Source organism: Dendrobates tinctorius, unplaced genomic scaffold (genome assembly GCF_039654945.1).
Source record: "Dendrobates tinctorius isolate UK_male_01 unplaced genomic scaffold, ASM3965494v1 ptg000075l, whole genome shotgun sequence".
Classification (NCBI taxonomy): domain Eukaryota; kingdom Metazoa; phylum Chordata; class Amphibia; order Anura; family Dendrobatidae; genus Dendrobates; species Dendrobates tinctorius.
Window position 1 is genome coordinate 12,583,311 of NW_027361743.1, and position 23,640 is coordinate 12,606,950.

At 46.3% G+C, this 23,640-nt stretch overlaps 1 protein-coding gene across 1 annotated transcript in view; it reads right to left on the minus strand.

The window, feature by feature from the left end:
- ATM (ATM serine/threonine kinase) overlaps positions 1-23,640 on the minus strand; it is a 286,540-nt gene that overhangs the window by 198,453 nt on the left and 64,447 nt on the right. Inside the window, exons 7-9 of the mRNA XM_073582995.1 lie at positions 11,866-12,104; positions 3,237-3,406; positions 2,645-2,817 (exon numbers count right to left, since the gene is read on the minus strand). Of these exons, the coding sequence (XP_073439096.1) occupies positions 2,645-2,817; positions 3,237-3,406; positions 11,866-12,104 (582 nt within the window). The remainder of the gene's footprint in view (positions 1-2,644; positions 2,818-3,236; positions 3,407-11,865; positions 12,105-23,640) is intronic.

Genomic DNA, 23,640 nt, shown 5'->3' on the forward strand with positions numbered 1-23,640 from the left:
ATGGCTGTACGAGCTCAAAAGGGTGCTTCTAACTCAATACTGAGCAAAGGGTCTGAATACTTATGACCATGTGATATTTCAGTTTCTCTTTTTTAATAAATTTGCAAAAATTTCTCCATTTTTGTTTTTTTTCAGTCAAGATGGGGTGCAGAGTGTACACTAATGAGAAAAAAAATGAACTTTTTTGAATTTACCAAATGGCTGCAAAGAAACAAAGAGTGAAAAATTTAAAGGAGTCTGAATACTTTCCGTAACCACTGTAAGTATTGAGGCGCACCTCTTTATCTTTGATTTTAGGTTTTTCAATTTAGTTCCATTGCCCCCGGTATATAACATCTAGCTCCTTCGCTCCTGGTGTATAATACCATGCCCCTGCCATGCCATCTGCCTTTACTGATAGATCGGATGACGGTGTAGAGCTGATGGATACTGGCGCGGTCCCCTATTTGAGCCACCAATGTAACAAGTCAGGTCATGACATTTCTTTCCTCGTAAATATTCCCCATCACCTCTGAGTGATATTATTGAGAAGCAGAAGGAATGGCAGCAACTCAGCCATGAAGTGGAGATCTCGTAATGGTTCAAATCGGGGTCACCGAGTGCTGAGGACCAGAAAAGTCACCAAAGCTCTGCTGACCCTATAACTGCAGAGTCCAGACTTCGTCTGGTATTAACAGCAGCACAAACACTGCACCCCGCTGGGATTGCCTTGGTGAGCAGCTGCATGCTGCCTTATATCACCAGGCACAATGGCAATGACGGAGTGGAGTAAAGCCGCAACCACTGAACTCTGGACCTCTGGAAACATGTTCTGGGCAGAGAGCAATTGCATTTTTCTATCTGGGGTCGGATGGACGAGTCTGGGTTTGGTGACTCCAGGAGAATGTTACCCGTCTGACTGCATGGTGCCCGCTGTGCAGTTTGGTGGAGAGTGGATGCGCTATGGGGTTGTTTTTCATGGCTTGTTCTAAGTAGTGTTAGATTGGAGAGTGTTAAGGGCTCACCAGTAACATTAACTCTGGGAGCCCACTGTCCAGCTACATGCAAATATTACATTACCCTCATTCACTAGTTTACATCTCCTTCCATATAACAATACACTGGGTAGTTTGTTAAATGAATGATGAGATGCTGCCCTGACTGAACAAAGAGAGCCAAGTGTATTGTGCCAACTTCTGTTCATATTTTGGGGTGGTGGGCTCATCAGGAGATTCACCCATTTCCCTGTGGCAGTCCGAGCCTGGTTCAAGGCACTTTATCTCCAGCGACGCGGAATCTTAAAGCTTCAGCACATTTGTTGCTTGCAAAATGTGCAATTGGGTGTCGAATATGATGGGACTACACAGAACCCAAACCCCATTTTATACTTTTGGAGTGATCTAGACTAGTGACTGTGAGCCCGAATGCTCCTCCAACATCAATGTCTGACCTTACAAATGCTCTTCTGGATGAAAGGGCAAAATTTACAGACTCCTTCAAAAATTTGTAAGAGGTCTTCCCAGAAGAATAGAATCTGTTATACAAAAGGGGACAACAACACCATAACAGTGTCTATGGACTTAGAATGAGAGGTTATCCCCCGTACTCTGGAACTCTCTACCACAACATATCAGACTATTGCCTACCATGGAAACCTTCAAAAAGAACCTGAAGACCTCCCTCTTCCGACAAGCCTACAACCTGCAGTAACCACCGATCCACCAAACCGATGCACGACCAGCTGTACCCTTGCCTACTGTATCCTCACCCGTCCCTTGTAGATTGTGAGCCCTCACGGGCAGGGTTCTCTCTCATCCTGTACCAGTCGTGACTTGTATTGTTTAAGATTAGTGTACTTGTATTTATTATGTATATCCCTCCTCACATGTAAAGCCCCATGGAATAAATGGCGTTATAATAATAAATAATAATAATAATTATAAAATCTCCTGCAGGTGTAATGCGCCCCAATACGTCTGTAAATGTACTGTACGGTTACAGGATGTAGGTACTATGTAAATATGTCATACATGAGCCCTGACCTCTGATCCACCATCGTAGCAGCCAAAGCCCCCTGGGTATGTCATGGCATGGTATGTCATGGCATGTCAGCAACGGACAAGAAAACTAGGAAAATGTCAGTCAGCCGAGTAAGATCTCAAATGTTATCTATCTCTTTAGAGCTACAGGAGCAATGATGAGAAATTAAAGGGAACCTGCCATGTTGAAATTGGTCTTTGATCGGCAGGCAGGATGTTATAGAGCAGGAGGAGCTGGTCAGATTGATACACATTTTTATGTTTAAAGTCTCAGTAAACGTTGCGTTTTATTCCTTGAAATGCTTGGGTTTGTAGGCATACGAGTCTGGTGGGCAGTGCTACTGAGTGATTGACAGTCTTTCCTGTATGACTATGAATGCAGAGATAGTTGTCCATCACTCAGTAGGCCCGCCCCCTGGACTCACGCAATAAAGGCACCGGGGATTTTAATGAATAAAATAGGAGTTATATTAAATCTTTTCCGACAATCACATTATTTTGCGCGTCTTCTCCTTCTCTAAACATACTGTCTACAGTTCAGACTGCATGACAACATGAAAGGTTCCATTTAAGGTTACAGAAATCTACAAACAACTGAAGAAATAATGAACTACAATCATATTTACCATGGAACAACATCAAAATCATTCTTTGATCTTTGAAGCTTATCGCGGACTACTTCCCAACCAAGTTCAATCCTTCTGCGCTTGCTCGGTACCCCATTTCCAAGAGAGTCTCTCTGAGTCACCACAAAAGAAGCCTGTGTGATTTCCAAGATGCGGGTGTCTTCTGTAAAGAGCTAAGGAGAAAATTATGGATATCGAGATTTAATAAGTATTAAAGGGAATCTGACAGCAGGTTTTCACTATGTAAACAGAGAGTAGAATGATGTAAAAGTCTGTATCCGTTGCTTTATCACTTACTGGGCTGTATTTTGCGGTTTCAAGAAAATCAGTGTTTTAGCAGCAGGAGATTATTACTACAGGACTAGATGTCTTGTGCCTTCTAGTCAACTGCTCTGGGTAACCCTGCCCCCCACTGCAGTGACAGTGATATTTAAAAAGTAAAACAGTAGCGATCAGATCCATCTCCAGTCACTGCTGTTAAAGGTAGGTGTCAGCTGTATACACCTGCACCAACCTGAAACAGAGTGTATATGTCATAGGTTAAGGAGGTAAGAGTAGAAGTATTGCTACCTGAAATATATTAACTAAATACCTGATGGCAAATATCAGCCATTAATTCCACCAAATTCTCCTTGACTGCAATGTTTCGAGATCCTGAAGAATATTTCCCTCTGCTGCCAATCTGACTGATCTCGCTCATCAGAGCCTCATACAAGTTGTACAAATTTCTCTGCCACTTATCACCGTCATATGCATAAGCACCTGTAAAGAGAAGAGTGATCCTGTAAGGGATAGGGACAACTTTTGGAACAAATTTCATGCACAATATTGGGACACTGTGTAAAATGTAAAGAAAACGAGGATACAATGAGTTGTAAATGTCATATCGTCATATTTTATTCAACAGAACATAGGACAGAAGGTGAACGATGGACATTTTTCCATTTCATTTGAAAAGATTAACTCATTTAGAAATTGATGACAGCAACACATGTCACTAAAGTTGGCAGTTTTAGCCTGGGATTTGACATGTCTATCCATAGGGTTCTTAAGAGAAGCAACATAAAACAAGTAGTAAAATTTGTGGTTGTGGATAACCAAGACACCAGGGGGTCCACTGAAGGGGAGGCAGCCCAGATGGCGAGGAGATCTTCTTGGAAAAGCCATACACATCTGTCTGTGGAAGCCTCTTCCCAGGTTCTTCCACTCTTTGACTACTAGAACATCACACTCCTTGTAAATCGAAAAGCCTCTGGCTTACGTTTGACCTTTTTGAATGACACCGTCTCTATAGGGGGTGAGGGGTCTGTTTTCTTGATGTTCAGGTACTGGTTGATGGCCTGAACCAGATTATTGAACATGTCTGTCAACCCACACACTTGGTCGGAGTACAGGTATAGGTCAGAGCAAAGGTCTGAATCTTTTACAAAAGCTCCGCTGCTGGCAATACGGAATAACAGCGGAGCTCCTACCAACTGTTCTGTGATGTGCTGCTGCCAGTGAGATGACAGCAAGCACAATGACATCATCGCGCCAGCATATATGTGCCAGTTACATGAATGAAATGGGTGTGGAAGACAAGAAATTGCAATGAATGGAGGGTGGCATGGGAGAGAATAGATTATAAGGAATTAACTAAGGGGGGGTGGAAGAGAGGAAAGTGGAAATTATATTACAATGAATTGAGGGGGTGAGAAAGAGGAAATTATAATGGACTGGGGAAGGGGGCATGTACAGTGCCTTGCGAAAGTATTTGGCCCCCTGGAACTTTTCAACCTTTTCCCACATATCATGCTTCAAACAAAGATACCACATGTAAATTTTTGGTGAAGAATCAACAACAAGTGGGACACAATTGTGAAGTTGAACTAAATTATTGGTTATTTTAAATTTTTGTGGAAATTCAAAAACTGAAAAGTGGGGCGTGCAATATTATTTGGCCCCTTTAACTTAACATTTTGTTGCGCCAACTTTTGCTGCGATTACACCTGAAAGTCGCTTGGGGTATGTCTCTATCAGTTTTGTACATTGTGAGACTGAAACTCTTGCCCATTCTTCCTTGGCAAACAGCTCGAGCTCAGTGAGGTTTGATGGAGATCGTTTGTGAACAGCAGTTTTCAGCTCTTTCCACAGATTCTCGATTGGATTCAGGTCTGGACTTTGACTTGGCCATTCTAACACCTGGATACGTTTATTTGTGAACCATTCCATTGTAAATTTTGCTTTATGTTTGGGATCATTGTCTTGTTGGAAGACAAATCTCCGTCCCAGTCTCAGGTCTTTTGCAGACTCCAACAGGTTTTCTTCAAGAATGGTCCTGTACTTGGCTCCATCCATCTTCCCATCAATTTTAACCATCTTCCCTGTCCCTGCTGAAGAAAAGCAGGCCCAAACCATGATGCAGCTGCCACCATGTTTGACAGTGGGGATGGTGTGTTCAGGGTGATGAGCTGTGTTGCCTTTACGCCAAAACATATCGTTTGGCATTGTTGCCAAAAAGTTCGATTTTGGTTTCATATGACCAGAGCACCTTCTTCCACATGTTTAGTGTGTCTCCCAGGTGACTTGTTGCAAACTTTAAACGACTTTTTATGGATATCTTTGAGAAATGGCTTTCTTCTTGCCACTCTTCCATAAAGGCCATATTTGTGCAGTATACTGTGAAGGGTTAAACTAAAATCAAAACTAAAGGCTTCATTTTTGTGCTTGTAACTCCATCTTGTTGTTTACGAGATAAATTCTGTAACTAGAGTAAAGTTCACGGCTGTAATAAAACCAGACTGTTCCAGCCTGCACAAGATATAAGACCCGTTGCTGGCATCGCCCTGTGGATTAATTTGGAGATCACTTGGTCAACCGTGAAGGGTCACTCCAGATCCTCCCTCAACAATACGACTGATTGTTGTCCTATGGACAGACTGTCCCACCTCAGCTGTAGATCTCTGCAGTTCATCCAGAGTGATCATGGGCCTCTTGGCTGCATCTCTGATCAGTCTTCTCCTTGTTTGAGATGAAAGTTTAGAGGGACGGCGGAGTCTTGGTAGATTTGCAGTGGTATTATACGCCTTCCATTTCAATATGATCGCTTGCACAGTGCTCCTTGGGATGTTTAAAGCTTTGGAATTCATTTTGTATCCAAATCCGGCTTTAAACTTCTCCACAACAGTATCACGGACCTACCTGTTGTGTTCCTTGGTCTTCATGATGCTCTCTGTGCTTCAAACAGAACCCGAGACTTTCACAGAGCAGGTGCATTTATACGGAGACTTGATTACACACAGGTGGATTATATTTATCATCATTAGTCAATTAGGACAACATTGGATCATTCAGAGATCCACAATGAACTTCCGGGGTGAGTTTGCTGCACTGAAAGTAAAGGGGCCGAAAAATATTGCACGCCCCACTTTTCAGTTTTTGATTTTCCAAAAAAATGTAAAATAACCAATAAATTTCTATCAACTTCACAATTGTGTCCCACTTGTTGTTGATTCTTCACCAAAAATTTACATTTGGTATCTTTATATTTGAAGCATGATATGTGGGAAAAAACTGAAAAGTTCCAGGGGGCCGAATACTTTTGAAAGGCACTGTAATTGTAATTAATTGAGTGATCAGGAAGTGCACAGAGGTACAGTGTTGAGGACACAAAAGAGTGACTGGTAACGAATTGTGGAAAAATAGGAAAAAAAAAAAATTTATAAGATGGGGGTCCAAGAGGCATGGTCTCTTACTCAGGAAGCCGACAGTGGCAGAAGTGGGGCAATGCTGCGGGCCCTGGATGGAAGGAGGTGGTGTCATAGTGGAGCCTTGCTGCAAGCCCAGTGTCGGAAGTGAGGCAGAGCAGAGTGCGTTGCTTTCCCAGTGGTAGGCTTCAGCCGAGATCATAATCTGGGCACGCTTCACCTCCGACTCCCATTTTAATGAAGCCGAGGGTGTCAGGCAAATGGCCACCGGAGGTGGCGAATAAGCGGAATGAGATCTCAGTTGGGCCGAGATCGCAATCTGCGCATGCACTGCCTCCGGAAGTTCACGGCTTCAGGAAAATGACCACAAGGAAAGCAATGTCCTCTGCACTGCTCACCACCTATACCTCCACATTTCTGCTGCCGCCGGCTTCCTGAGGAAGGGACTGTGCCTCCTGTGATCCTGCTTCCACCACCGTCGTGACCCCCCTGGTAAGCTACATTCGGACTATATATTCCATTCAAATTTTGGTGCAAAAAGAAAAAAAAAAGTGCATTGGACTATGATATATGTATACCACTGTGGATTTTTCAGTTTTCATTTTTTTGGCGCTCCTGATTCGCGGTGGATGCCGTGTCATTGCCACACACTGCACACTCACTGGACTGATCTTGCATAATTGTGCTTTATTATGTCCCTATCCCGGGGGGATCTTGTACTTTTTGGCTCTTATATATAGAGTATTGCGTAAACAATCAAAGTACAATACCTAGTACTTTGATGAAGGTCAATGTGACCGAAACGTCTATACTGCACTGTATATTAAAACTATCTTTCACTGGAAATCACAGACTGTGTGTGCCAAGTCTTTGCAACTGATCCCTCACTGACCTGCCCCCTAGTTTACATAATGAATACCATCACATACTGAATAAAAAAAAAAATGCTTCTGCAGGTAGGTGCCGGCTGTGACACCTGCAATGCAGCATAATCGCATGGTTACTGTGCGCTTAATCCCTTTTGCTGATTTAATTGTGCGAGGAAAAAAAAAGTAAATTTGAAAACGGCACCCGCCGTGCCTGAGCAGTAGCGGCTATCAATCTCTGAGGGCTGCTACTCCGCAAGCGGTGCCATCTTGGAGGAGGACATTTTTTTTTCTTCTCCACCAAGATGGCGCTGCCAGCGCGGTGGGCGCCATTTTCAAACTGACTTTTTTTTTCCTCGCTCAATTAAATCAGCAAAAGTGATTACCATATATACTCATGTATAAGCTGAGTTTTTCAGCACATTTTTTTTTTTTTTTTTTGCTGAAAAAGTCCCCCCTCGGCTTATATATGAATCACGGTCCCACTTTACTTGTTCTCTGCTGCAGTGCGGGTGTTTCCCGGTCTCTCCTGGTCATATGCGCGCGCCTGCAGCCTCTGTCAGTGTTCTGGTGACTGCTGACAGGGCTGGTGGTCGGCATTAGCACCAGGGAAAGTACCAGGGTCCTGAGCAGGTGAGGACACCGGCACGCAATGGAGGCCAGGTGTCTGTGCCGCCACTTGCTCAGGCCCCCGGTACTTGCCATATTCACCTCTCCTCCTTCCACTGCTGTGATGTCTACCGCGTTCTCTGACTGTGACGTTCAGGTCAGAGGGCGCGATGACGTGATTAGGGTGCGCCCTCTGCCTGAACACTGCAGAGAGCCGGCGACGCTTAGGAGCAGCGGTCAGCGTTGAGAGGAGAGTATTTCATTTTCATATACAGTATATTGGGATCAGCATAAACTGGGCATCTTATGGGGCCCATCTTTAACTTTATAGAGCATTATATGGGGAGTATTGTGTATGGAGCATCTTTAACTTTATAGAGCATAATATGGGACGTATTGTGTATGGAGCATCTTATGGGGCCTATCTTGAACTTTATGGGGTGTATTTTGTATAGAGAATTTACCAGTAGCTGCTGTATTTCCCACCCTAGACTGATACTCGAGTCAATAAGTTTTCCCAGTATTTTTGTGGTAAAATTAGGTGCCTTGGCTTATGCTCGGGTCAGCTCATATACAGTAAGTGCACAGTAACCATGTGATAATGCTGCAGCGCAGGTATCACGGTTGGCACCCGCCTGCAGAAGTGTTTTCTTTTATTCAGCATGTGATGGTATTCATTATGCAGACTAGGGGGCAGGTCATTGAGGGATCAGTGACCTGTCAACAGTCTGCATTATGAACATCTAATGAGTTTACCACATGAAGACTCCCCTCCAACCCCACCTTAAGGCACGAGCATATCATTAACACCTGCTCATCAACCTCACTAACACGCTCATCCCAGCCCTAACACATCTTTTCAACCTATCGCTATCTTCTGGTACCTTCCCCTCTGCCTTCAAACATGCTACCGTCACACCCATCCTCAAAATAAACAAACCTTGACCCAACTGCTATGCCCAGCTATCGCCCCATATCACTGCTCCCGTTTGCTTCCAAACTCCTTGAGCAGAATGTCCATGCTCAACTTTCCTCCCACCTCTCACCTAACTCTCTCCTTGACAACCTCCAATCTGGCTTCCGCCCCCACCACTCCACTTGTAACAACCCTGCTGGCATCACTGCATGGCCTCCCATCCCCCACACACCAACTTAATCACTGCTTCAGGCCATGCTGTGACTTCTGTCTGCTGCCGGCTCCATGCTGTATGCCTCTTGCTTCCCTGCCTGCTCTCTGCATGCTTCCTGGCTGTGTGCATAGGGGGGCGACGCCAGAACTCTCTGGTTCTTATGGAATCAGCGTGCACCTGTCTAGTGTGTCCCTGGCCAATTATCAAGAGGCCTGTGCAATGTCTTAACTCAGTTAGTGTCTTGCTGCTGAGTTGCTAGATCCTGTCCTGTGCTTCGCCTTCTCTGGAGGCTTGTTTCCTAAGTCCTGTATCTTTACGTGTCTGGCTGCCCTCTAGGAGGCAGAATATCCTGGTCTCTGTGTCCGTGTTCCTAGCCTTGCCTTGTACCTGTCCATCCGCCCTCCAGGAGGCAGAATATCCTGGTGCTATTGCTCCTTGCCTTGTTTCGTACCTATCCTCTCTGCACTCCAGGAGGCGCTATATCTGAGTCTCTGTGTCTTTGTTCCAGTACCTTGTCTCGCACCATTACCTAGTCTGAACGCAGTCCTACCTCTGTCTGTTGGTCTCCTTGTCTGCGCTCCTTTCCCTGCCGTGTCTATCCTTGTGTCCTTTCCTTCTGCCTGTGCCCCGCACTCCTGCAGTTCTGCCTGTGCCCCGCACTCCTGCAGTTCTGCCTGTGCCCCGCACTCCTGCAGTTCAGCCATTGCCCCGCACGCCTGCAGTTCTGCCATTGCCCCGCACTCCTGCAGTTCTGCCATTGCCCCACACTCCTGCAGTTCTGCCATTGCCCCGCACTCCTGCAGTTCTGCCATTGCCCCGCACTCCTGCAGTTCTGCCATTGCCCAGCACTCCTGCAGTTCTGCCATTGCCCCGCACTCCTGCAGTTCTGCCATTGCCCCGCACTCCTGCAGTTCTGCCTGTGCTACGCTTCTGCTGCTGCGGAACCTCCTGCTGCAAACTGCAGCTCCTCTCCGCAGTCTCTAGTGTGAACAGGTCCAAACCTGTTCCCTCATACCTGTCCATATTTCCATCCTACCTGTACCAGTTCCTACACCTCCTGTGTGAACAGGACCCTACCTATTCCATACACCACTCCTTCCTGCCCGTGCCCACCTGCCAGTGTCTCAGTCGTGCCAGCCTGCCAGTGTCTCAGCCGTGACCGCCTGCCAGAGTACCAGCCTAGCTTACCATGTTTACCTTCCTGTCTGCTAGTCTTGCCTGTCGCCTGCACCTGTCCTAGCGTTCTGTTTCCTAGTGGGATCAGCAGCCACAACCAAACACCACCCTGGAGTGGCACCTGGCAGCTACCTGCCGCACAGGCCTGACCTCACCATCAGAGGCTCCAGTGAAGACCAAGGTAGCTGTCTTAGTCACGGCCCTTCCAGGGTAGTCTGGTTTGTGGCACAGTGGGGCCACAACCCCCGGCTCACGCCCACCAGTCTGGGCGTGAGCGCGACACCACTGAAACTGCCTTGACCAAAATTACTAATGACTCACTCATAGCCAAAGCTAACAGACAGCTCTCCATCCTCCTCCTTCTCGACCTGTCCTTTGCCTTCGACACAGTCGACCACTGCCTACTGCTACAGATTCTTTCTTCTCTTGGCATCAAAGACCTTGCCCTGTCGTGGATCGCCTCTTACCTTTCCAATCGCACATTTAGTGTTTCCCACTCCCACACTACCTCCTCATCCCACCCGCTCTCTTTGTTGGAGTCCCTCAAGGTTCTGTCTTGGGGCCCCTACTTTTTTCCATCTATACTCTTGGCCTAGGGCAACTCATAGAGCCAAAGTCTTCCAGTACCACCTGTATGCGGACGACACTCAGATCTACCTCTCTGGCCCAGATGTCACCTCTGCCATCCATAATCCCGCAGTGTCTATCAGCTATATCCTCCTTCTTCACCTTTCGCTTCCTAAAACTCAATGTAGACAAAACCAAACTCATCATCTTTCCTCCATCTCGTGTATCTCCCCTACTCATTTTATCTATTATAATAAACGGCATCACGCTCTCTCCTGCACCTGAAATCCGCTGCCTCAGAGCAACTCTTGACTCTGCCCTGTCCTTCAGACCACACGTGTTAACTCTTGCCACCTCCTGTCGCCTCCAACTCAAAAATATATCCAGAATCCATCCCTTACTCGGCCCTCAATCTACTAAAACTCTTGTGCATGCCCTCATCATCTCCCGCCTTGATTGCTGCAACACCCTCCTCTGTGGCCTCCCCGCCATCTCTCTTGCACCAGTCTGTCCTCAACTCTGCTGCCCGACTAATCCACCGCTCTCCTCGCTACTCCCCTGTTTCTCTCCTCTGCAAATCCCTCCACTGGGTCCCAATTCCCCAACGAATCCAGTTCAAACTACTAACACTGACTTACAAAGCCATCCACAACCTGTCCCCTCCCTATATCTCTGAACTAATCTCCCACTATCTTCACTCACGTAATCTTCGATCCTCTAAGACCTACTACTCTCCTCCACACTTATTCGTTCCTCACACAACAGCCTCCAAGATTTCTCCCGAATATCCCCGATCCTCTAGAAGTCCACACCTCAACACGTCCGATTATCCACCACCCTTGGATCCTTCAGAAGGAACCTGAAAACCCATCTCTTCAGGAAAGCTTACAGCGTGTAATAACCATTCTGCCGCCTCACCGCCCCCCCCCCCCCCGAGCTGCCGCCTCATCACCACCAGAGCTGCCGCACCCCCGACCTTCTGTCTCTTCCCCATTATCCTCTAGAATGTAAGTCCGCAAGGACAGGGTCCTTTCCCCTCTGCACCAGTCTGCCACTGTAAGTTTACTGTAAACGATATCTATTACTTTGTATGTAACCCCTTCTCATGTACAGCACCATTGAATTAATGGTACTATATAAATAAATAATAATAATAACAACAACAGCAGTATTTTGATATAACTCACCTTCTTCTACAGTCTTGGCTCCCCTTGGATGGTGAACACGTAGCATTAATCGAAAAAACTCCACAATTTCTTCTTTTAAGGCGTCCTTGGGTCTATGCTGGGTCCATACACGTAACACTATGGGGAAAACATCTTCTCCCAATTTACACACTCTCATGCGGTAATTTAAAGATGCTGTGGTGAGGAATATATTCAAAGCAGCAAAGATCTGGTCCATGCCAGACAGATTTCTCTCTTCCCTGGGAAGAAATGTAATGCACATATGAAGAATCATTATAATAACTATATATACTGTATTGTGTCGCCTAATGAAATTCTATTAAATCAAGAAACCAAAAAAGCATATATGAGCATACATGTACATATATGAGATCGCAGGCACTGGTATAATATCTAAAGGAACTTAAGGTCAAAAAGGCACCTGGCCCTGATGGTGTATCTCCAATGTGTCTGAAAGTATGTGCTACCCAGCTTGCCCCTATACTGACAAATATATACAATGTGTCACTGAAAGAGTGCGTTGTACCTCAGTGTTGGAAAAATTCCACAATTATCCCTGTCCCCAAGAAAGTGGGATCCTCTGAGTTGAACGACTATAGACCAGTAGCACTCACATCTGTAGCTATGAAAGTCTTCGAAAGAATTATGATGTCCCACCTGATAAAATTCACGCAGAAGCTATGGGACCTGCTTCAGTTTGCCTATAAGGAGAATCGTTCGGCAAACGACACTGTCAATCTGGCACTGAAGTACATTTTGGATCATACAGATGAACGGCACTCATATGTCCGGATTCTTTTCATGGACTTTAGCTCAGCGTTCGATACCATTGATCCGAATTTACTTCATAAGAAAATGGTAGCTCTTGGAGTCCCTCTCAACTTATGCTTGTGGATTTATAACTTCCTGACAGCCAGGATACAGAGTGTAAAAGTTGGACCATTCACTTCGGACACCTTGGTCACAAACATCGGGGCACCTCAGGGGTGTGTTTTGTCCCCGTTACTGTTTTCTCTCTATACGAATGATTGCATCTCTTCAGCAGACTCAGTAAAAATCTTGAAATTTGCCGATGATATGACACTGATTGGTCTCATCAGGGGAAATGCTGAAGACTTGTATCGGAGTGAGGTGGAAAGAATATGTGACTGGTGTAAAGCCAATAATCTTGTACTCAGCACTAAAAAAAACTGCTGAGATGGTTGTGGATTCTAGGAAAGATCAACATGAGATACTTCCAATCTACATCCATGACGAAGTGGTTCTTAGGGTCACAGAGACCAAATTCCTTGGTGTTATCTCTCATGATCTTAAATGGGGGAAAAACGTGGATGCTGTTATAAGAAAAGCACAACAGAGGATGTTCTTCCTGCGTCAGCTGAAAAGATATGGTTTGTCTAAGAATCTGCTGATCTTATTCTTTAATGCTGTCATCAGATCTGTGATTTGTTCCTCTCTGATAGTCTGGTATGGGGGAGCCACTGCGCATGACAAACTCCGCTTACAAAGGACTTTCAGAACAGCAGAGAGAATTATAGGTTCCCCCCTGCCTAAAATCCAGGATCTTTATGATAAGAGTATTCGATCCCACGCACTGAAAATTTCATCCGATCCCTCTCACCCGGGACACTCCTCATTCCAACTACTCCATTCAGGACGTCGCTTCAGAGTCCCCAAATGCAGCACCAACCGCCATATGAACAGCTTCTATCCACTCTCTGTTCAACAATTAAACCGTCATGTGTAGACTATATACTGTATCTGTCTTGTTAGATGTTACTTGTTGTATCTGTTGTTATATATTATGTTGCCTCTTTGCCACAAAGAATTCCTTGTATATATGTAATATGTACTTGGCGATAATAAATTTGATTTGATTGATTGATTGAATATCTCAAAGTTTACATGAAAAAGTAACATTGTGTCCAATAAAATACTTGTATTTCTAGGTATGCACCTGTTTCTGCATTGCTTTTTCCTGTTTCATGATTTAATCTATATATATAAAAATGAGTGTGTGTGTGTGTGTGTGTGTGTGTGTGTGTGCGCGAGTGTGCGTGCATCAGCCATGCCCACTCCACATAGCCCCACCCAATCACTAAGCATCTTTCATTTCACCAGAGCTGGTTAAAAGAAGCTGAGCTGTGATTGGTTGCTATAAGCAACAGTTTTCCCACTCAACAACACCTCAGCAGACACTGTCCTGGTGGGAGAAATCTAGCATCCCCGGGAACATAAGCTCCCAGCCATTGTCTGCCCCCCAGAAAGGAGCAGAGAGCACATGACAGAAATGAATCACCCCCTCCTCTCTTACTGCCACGCTCTATTGTTACAGGCATAGAAAATCACATCATCAGCGGCCGCACACAGAGCCGCACTACCAGGTTACATAACAGCACATCTCCAGGAACTCCTTGCTCAGCGCCACCCAGCTCGGGACTATGGGATGGAGGATATGTATGATGGTATATGGGCACTGGACTATGGGATGGAGGATATGTATGATGGTATATGGGCACTGGACTATGGGATGGAGGATATGTATGATTGTGACTGTATCCCGCCCACCATTCCAGGAGTAAGCAGCACTGAACATGAGCTCCTGAATTTTCATCACTTTATACCTTGAAATGAGGAAACTTTAGGACACAACCTGGAAAAATTCATCCCCGTGGAATACAGAAGTGAGCAGGACGTAGCCGGACGAATGATTTTTATGAAAAAGGAGGAAAAATAAGTTCTAAAGGACAAAACAAGAATCTCCTGGAGGACAGACAGCAACCACCAGGCAGCACCAGGTCTGACATCCAGAGGACAGCAAGCACCCTCAGGTAGGACCATCCTCAGCCTAACCACACTCATAATCTTGCTAGAACTTAAAACTATTAGAAATAAGAATTACAATTATAAAAATTGAAAATGTTAATTTGGAACAAGGGAAACAGAACAAAGTAAATGCTGATAGAGAGCCGGAGATGCAAGGCAGCAGGGGGTCAAAGATCCTGGAGATAACACACCCTGAAGGGCAGAAGAACAGTCATGCAAAGAAAGCCATAAAAACTGCCACAATTAGAGAAAACCCAGAGATGCTCTATGCTGACTTCATATCTAGTGAGGAAGATAAAAGGAAAACCAATGTGTTATTCTTCACAGAGCATCTCCGGGCCTGGCACACCGCCCCCTGTGCAAGCAATATCAATATACAACCAAGTCTGATACCAATAAATGGCCAGCAGATCAGAGTCAGAAACCATAAAGACGACGAGTGCAGCTCAATTACCATCACTCTGTACAACAGTGGCACCGTCCTGGTACAAGGGACTGAGGACAATCTGGAGCAATTTGAAGACAGGTTCCCTCATATTAAGCCCCCGTTACACACTGCGATATCGCTAGCAATATCGCTGTAAAGTCACCGATTTTGTGACGTTGCAGCGATATTGCTAGCGATATCGCTGCATGTGATACTTACCTCCGACCGGCTCCCCCGCTGGTTATCGCTGATCGCGCGAGAAGCTGCTGGACCATTTCTCGTCATCAGCTTCCTGCAGCGCTTCCTGCTGTGACGACGAGCGACGCGTGGAGCCGGGCGGGAGGACACAGGATCGCCGCGTCTGACAGGTAAGTAGCGATCCCCGTCCCCAGCGATGTCGCTGGTGAGATCTGCCTGTGTGGCAGCTCACTAGCGACCACCTAGCGATGCACCAGCGATCCTGACTGCGTCATATCGCTAGTCAGGATCGCTGGTGCATCGCTAGGTGTAACGGTACCCTTAGGCTACTTTCACACATCAGGTTTTCGGCGTCAGGCGCGATCCGGCAAATGTTTAGTAAAACCGGATGTGACGGATCCGGTTTTCTGCCGGATCCGTCTTTTTCTTGACAGACAAAACCGGATCCGTCTCATCCGGTTCATCCGTTTTTCTATCCGTTTTTCGACGGATTACGCCGGATCCGGTTTTTAAAATTGACCCTTGTGGCCTTCCGATTGGCTACTGGAAAACTATATATAGCATGTTCCTACAGCCCTTCTTTGACAGGTTGTAGAGGAGAAAGTGCAGGTTGGAGAGAAGAGCAAGTTTACTGGCGAAGATGGATGTTGTCATTGGAAATATTTTGAAGAATTTGGCGGATTTTACAGCGGAGGCAAATCGTTTGAGGGTGATTGTTCTGGAGAAGGAGAGAGCGAGACAGCAGCGCATCAGGCATCGTAGACGACGTTTGTGGATCCACCCCATCACAGCCAAGAGAATGACGCGTGGGGTCTATTCTACACTCTGCATGGACCTTAGACGAAACCCGGATAAATTTTTTGGATATGTTAGGATGAAAATGGAGAATTTTGATTACTTGGTGGAGCGCATTGCACACCTCATAAGAAAAGCGGACACCTATTGCCGCTTCTCCGTTTCACCCGCAGAGCGTCTGATGGTGACTTTAAGGTAAGCCACATTTATTGGATATGATCGCATCAGAGCACACTTTCACTGCAATCTTGTTGGTGGTAATTTGTATCTCCAAGTGTTAGGTCAGTTTTGGTATAATGCTGTGATTTAAAACTAATTTATTGTTTGTTAATTCCCCACAGATTTCTTGCAACTGGAGAATCACTTTCGTCACTGCATTTCCAGTACAGACTCGGGATTTCCACCATATCTGGAATTGTGAAGTACACATGCCGTGCACTGTGGGACTCCTTAGCTGAAGAGTTTTTACCAGAGCCCACAACAGAGAGGTGGATTGAAATTGCTGACAAGTTTCAACAGATATGTCAGTTTCCAAACTGCTTGGGCGCTGTGGACGGGAAACATATCCGCATTGTAAAGCCAGCTGGATCTGGATCGGAATATTTCAATTACAAGAAATATTTTTCAATTGTCCTCATGGCCATCGCTGACGCGGAATACAAATTTATTGCGGTTGATATTGGGGCCTATGGCCGCTCCAATGACTCTCAAGTTTTCAAACTGTCTGCCATGGGGCGTAAACTGTATGGAAACACCTTCCAGTTACCACCACCTAGACCGCTGCCGCAAACATCTGGTCCACCTATGCCATTTGTCTGTGTAGGGGATGAAGCCTTCCAGCTGTCAGAACACCTTTTGAAACCGTACTCTAGCAGAGGATTGACAAGACCAAAACGCATTTTTAATTACCGCCTCACAAGAGCAAGAAGAATGGTTGAATGTACCTTTGGTATTCTGACAGCCAAATGGCGGGTCCTATTGACTGCGATCAACCTCAAGACAGAAACTGTGGACGAGGTGATCAAAGCGTGCGTGGTACTCCACAATTTTGTTATCTGCAAGGAACCCATTTCCATTGAGGACACCTCTGAAGAAACCACCTTGCAAGATTACCATGACATTACCACTAGAAGTTCTGTGACGGTTTCAGTAATGAGGGACAATTTTGCACTATACTTTATGTCACCTCAAGGCAGAGTACACTGGCAGGATGACAGAGTGTGAAAGATTTGTGCCCCAAACTTGTGTACCTTCTGTACCAACAGTATATACCTTTGCCAACCAAAGTTGGCTATCTTGTCATGGTCTCTATTTTTAGCTTTAGGCCACAGGTGTGTACCTGGTTGTGTTTTATGCAAAGTATTTCACCTTTTAACAAAAGTTGTGTACATTGTTAGGAAATCACCAACAATAAACACAACTTTTTAGGTGAAATACTTTGCTTCAAACACAACCAGGAACACAACTGTGGCAAAAAGCTAAAATTTACCCACAGTTATATACCTAGTTTTGAATACCATTTCACCTTTTAAATACCCTGTATTTAACCTTTTTCGCCGCAGAAAGAAATGACAGACAACCAGTGTAAAATAATTTAACTTTTATTGAAAAATGTTTTTTTTAGTAAACTTTTTTAAAATTTTAATAAACATGTTTAATAAAAATTTGAAACTATAAAACTGAAACCATAAAACTGGTCATTTTTATTTAAAAACACACATTATAATTCTGTGTAGTGTGTGGTGGAAATACTGCTGTAGGGGCTGCGGGACACTTCGACACTGGGAGTGTGGAGAGAGGACTGGGATCGTTGTGGGGAAGGAACAGTTAGAGGTGAAGGTGTGGAAAAAACTACAGAATGGGTGGACATGTGGGAAGCAGAAGAGGTGGTGGGTGGTGGAGTGGAGGGTTGGGCAGGGACTGTAGGAGCAGATGATGTTGATGGCAAGTTGTATGGGGAAGGAGTTTGGTACGGGGCAGGTTGCTGGAAGTGGGGAGATGTCTGGTACGGGGCAGGTTGCTGGAAGTGGGGAGATGTCTGGTACGGGGCAGGTTGCTGGAAGTGGGGAGATGTCTGGTACGGGGCAGGTTGCTGGAAGTGGGGAGATGTCTGGTACTGGGGAGGTTGCTGGTACTGGGGAGTTTGCAGGTACTGTGGAGGTGGCTGGTGCTGGGGAGGTGGCTGGTGCTGGGGAGGTGGCTGGTGCTGGGGAGGTGGCTGGTGCTGGGGAGGTGGCTGGTGCTGGGGAGGTGGATGGTATGTAATAGGAGGGGGAGGATGGAAAGTGGCTGGAGGTGGATGGTATGTAATAGGAGGGGGAGGATGGAAAGTGGCTGGAGGGGGTGTAGATGTAATAGGAGGGGGAGGATGGAAAGTGGCTGGAGGGGGTGTAGATGTAATAGGAGGGGGAGGATGGAAAGTGGCTGGAGGGGGTGCAGGTGGAGGAACTACTGTGGTGGGAGGAGGAGGAGGAGGTTGGGAGGTAACTTGCTGGAGAGCAGCGTGGCATGAATGCATTACATGCATCTGCTGGGCAGGAGAGAGCGTTTCCATGCGCTCCACAACAGACCTGAAAAAGGTGTGGTTTGGCGAAGATCTTGCTTCTGAATGCATGGTTTGCAGAAGTGTCTTCACCTCCAGAATGCTGGAGTTGATCTGCTGATAGCCTGCGGAGATTTGCTCTGACAAGACTTTTAGACAGTTCTGGAAAGATGCATTCAGATGCAAGAACTCTGGCGCATAAGTCTTTTCCTGACCCCTCTGCCGCTGCCGCCCAGTACCCGCAGGTGTACTAGAGGTGGCAGGGGCAGAAGGGTGGGGTAAAGGGAAAGCGATCTCCTCACCAGCAGCTTCATGTAATGTAGGCGGCCACGATGCTCCTGTGCTGGTGGATGGGACAGATGGGTCGAATGTGTAGGAAGGCTGGGAAGGTGCAGATGTACCGGGGCGGTCGAAGTGTCCCTCGGTGCCGGTCTCCTCAGGGATCGCCTCAGAAGGGTCCAATCGTGCAGGCTCCCGAGTGCTGCTCACCGTGCTGTGGAATAAAGAGAAAAAAAAACAATTAAAATACTGACATGGTATGGCCCTGGCTGAAAAAAAAATTTACATCTAACATTTTTTTTCACATGTGGTGTGTAATATTTACCTTCTGGTGACCATTGTTTCACGGAGGAACGACAGGGCTTCTGCGTACTTGTACTTGCTCCTGCGTCCTCCAGATCCACTCGGGGCCCGCATCTCTTTATTGAACTCCTTCTTGAAACGATCCCTCACAGACCGCCACCGATTCACAATTCTGTTCCCTGAAACGAGAAAGGAGTGGTTAGTATACAACATCAGTGTTTCCCAAACTTCAGTCCTCATGGTCCCCAGGGGTCATGTTTTCAGGATTTCCATAGTAAATAGAAATCCTGAACACATGATCCGTGGGGACCACGAGGACTGGAGTTCGGGAAACACTGGTTTACATCAAGCAACCGGTACTGTATATACTTACGCTCTGTAATCTGGGCCCGAACATCGAGGTCCTCCCAGCGGCCCACAAGGAGCGAACAGATTTCCTCCCAGAGTCGTTGGGTAACGATCAGGTCAGCGTGGCGGCGGTCAGCCATATTCCAGAGCGGCTCCCTTTCTCTGACAAGATCGATGAGGCGGTCCATATCAATCCCTCCATCCTCAACGTCAGAGTCGGGAGCACGCTGTGAAGGCTGTTAAAGAAAAAGACAAAAATAACATAATTAGCCTCCACAAAAGAAATGAAATAAAAAGTGCAAAAAAACAAAGCAAAAATATTTATACTTACACGCTGGTGACCGCCGCGTTGCTGTCGCCGACGACCCTGGGAGGCACTGCGAGCACCTCTTGGCCAAGCACCAGATTGGGAAGACTAGAGAAGAAAACAAAAAAAGTTATGTCTTTGGATGTAGGCATTTGTTTGCTGTGTGTGGTCTGCAGAACATTGTTTTCTATGTGTTGTGTGTAGTGTGATGTTGTGTTTCTGCGTTTGATGCAAAAAACTTACCAATTGTGAGCCCACTCCAGGTGTCTGTCCACCCCTTCCTTCTTCTTCTGGGAGCTCCTCTTCATCTTGTGATTCCTGTTTTGAAATAAAAGGCCATGAATAGACATATATTACAGAGAAGATGGATTTTGGAAATAAAAACTTACCGTCAAACGCTGACGATGCGAGGGAGGGCTCCCAGAAGATGATGTGCTGTCTTCCTGGTGGCCATACTCCATGCCTGTGGGTGGTGTTGAAGCTGCTGCCATTGCTGCTGCTGCTGCTGCTGCATCTATTGGGCGGCTGTTGAATAAAGAGAAACAAAGGGCCAATGAATATCTTGATATTCAATAGCCCTAGTTTGGAGGAATGGGTTATTTGATAATTACCGTCTCTCCTCTGCTGCTGGCCTCCCCTCCTCAGCATGTTCTATTTGCTGCTCCATTTGGGGTGGTGGTGGTGCGGATGGTGCTGCAGTGGTCTCCTGCCTTCTCCTGCGCCTGGTTGCTGTCTTGGGTGGCATGTTGGGTGTGGCTGTGGGTCCCACTGTCTTGCTTTTATATATGTCTTGTGGGCAGAGCTACTGAGCATGCTCAGACCAAAAAACCGGATCCGGCCGCCGGATCAGGCTTTCGCCGGATCCGGCGCATTGCGGCGCTCATAGGCTTTCATTGTGTGAAAAAGCCGGACGCGCCGGATCCGGCGTGTCCGGCTTTTTCGCCGGAGACAAAAAACGTTACAGTAGACGTTTTTTCCAGACGCCGGATCGCGACACATTGCGACACATTGCCGGATCCGGCGATAACCGGATGAAACGCATGGCCATCCGGCGCGATCCGGCGCAAATGCAAGTCAATGGGGGGGAAACCGGATCCGGCATTGCATTTCGCCGGATCCGGTTTCTGTCAAAAGCGCCGGATCGCGCCTGACGGCGAAAACCTGATGTGTGAAAGAGGCCTTAAACTCCAGGCCCAATCTCACAAAGAACAACAAAGCCCAGCCACCTCTGATATCCACACCATTACAGCCACCTCTGATATCTGCACACCTACAGAGACCTCCAGAGACACCACTGCCCCCAATGCTTCACACCCCTCACCCCAGGCCCTCAGAGACTGTTTATCTCAACTAGAAAGAGAATTTGTCCAATTTAAGGAAGATCATCTTAGAAACACTGGTGACAGAAATGCTAATGCCCACATAGTTACTGAGATAAACAAACTGAAATGTGAATACAGGTAATCCCTGCAGGAAATAAGAGCCGCAATGTGTGAACTGCAGAAAGAAAATGCCAGGCTGAGACAGGAGATAGAAAAGCTGAAACCACCAACACCTGGACATCTGAGCCAGGAGGGGGCCATGGAAATGAAGAGTGCATAGGACATGACCTCCACTGGCCAGGAGGCTGAGAGGCCAAACAACCCCAATATGGAGGAACCCGAGTCTAACGAAAGTGAGCCAGAAATAAGACCCATAGAAGAGAGAAGAGAACCTGCTACCAGCATAATCTCCAGCACAGGCCCCCATCAGCAGGCAGCCACATCCCCCACCAACAACATCATAAAGTCCTGACACCGTCCTCATAATGGACTTAAATGGGAAATACCTGAATACAAGGCGGCTATTCCCAGGAAAAAGGGTCAATAAAATCCGATGTGCAACTATTGAGCAGGTGACAGCAGTCATCAGTAATCCACGGTTTTCCAACCCAAACCATATCATTATACACACCGGCACAAACAATCTGCCAGACCAGCACCAGCAGATCTCAGGACAACTGGCCCAACTAGCAAAGACGGCACAACTAAGATTCCCTGACAGCAAAATCATTCTGTCATCTCTGCTCCCAAGAAAGGATATATCCAACCACACCATCCAGAACATCAATATGGACCTAACAGCAAGAATGAAATCAGTGCCAGGAGTGATTCTGGCCCAACACCCCTCCATAAATCACCATCACCTCTATGAGACAGTAAGAACCTGAACAAATCAGGGGTCAGCCTTCTGGCCAAAGAGCTGAAGGACATTGTACTAAACAGGGACCACCCTAGGCCTGGATTCAACACCAACCAGAATCCCATGAAAAGACCCCCGACAATAAGAAGGAAAAAACAACAATTATATTAAAGGAAGCTGAAAACATACACCCTCACCAAAAATTGGACCATCAGAGGAGGAGCCCACCATGGAGGAGTTCACCGACCTCACACAGAGGCATCCAGAGCAGAGATATACAGAGCAAAGATATGGAGGAGATAAAGACTCTGCTCAACACAGTGTGCAGGAAACTAATGTGACTGGACGGAACCAACACCATCAGTCAGAGATCCGGTGTGTCCTACACAGCCATACTCATTACAAGATATATACACCCAGGATATATAGAAAAATGACTTCACTTACAATCAGCTGCTGGAATATTCAAGATCTCAACACCTCGGCCTTTGGATGTAAAACAAATGACCCTGACTTTATACAAAGACTGAGAAATATAGACATTCAGATCCTCCTGGAAACATGGACCAGAGCTGAAAACGAATCTCTGGTGCCCATCGGATACAGGGAAATCTCTGTCCCTGCCCTGAAAAATAAAAACATCAAACAGGGCCGGAGTTCAGGAGGAATACTGATCTGGTATAAAGAGGAGCTCCACCAGTACATCAAACCGGTGAAGAGAGGAGGCAGCCACATATGGATCAGGATCAGCAGATCCATCCTCACCTCTCAGTCTGATGTCCACCTCTGCGCCACCTATATATCACCACCAGAGTCACCCTACTTCAATTCAGACTGCTTCGAGATCTTACAAAGAGAAGCCGCCCACTATCAGGGCCTGGGCAAAGTTCTCATCTTTGGCGACCTCAATGCAAGAACAGGGAGAGAAAACGACTTCCTGACCACGGATGGGAACATCTACATATTGGGAGCAGAGAATGACGGCCAAGACTCAGTAGTCACAGAGAGAAACAGCTATGACAGTACAGTCAACAAAAGTGGTAAAAAGCTCCTGAACGTATGTAGAAGTTTAGGACTTCATATTCTTAATGGATGAACCAAAGGAGACTCCTTAGGGAGATGTACACTAAACTCCCATGTAGGGAGAAGTGTAGTAGATTATGCCATTACAGATATGAACCTGGCAAATATCAGCGCCTTCATAGTCTCCCCACAAATGCAGCTGTCAGACCACAACCAACTTCTTCTGTACCTGAAATCTACAGAGAAACCATCCACTCAAAAGCCTCAGCAGAGAGGCTTCTTCACCCAGCCTCCATCCTATAAATGGCACAAAATGCCGGCATTAAAGTATAAAGAGGCTTCCAGCAGACCTGAAATACAGCGGATGCTCCACCACTTCTACAACTACGAGTACCAGCCTAACCTAAAGGGAGTGAGTCAAGCTGCAAAAGACCTCAACAATATATTCTATGCAATGGCCAGACTGTCTGACCTTAAAAAAGTCAACAACAAGAGACCAAAAGTAAAACAGATCAACGGATGGTTTGACAGAGAATGTAAAGCCGT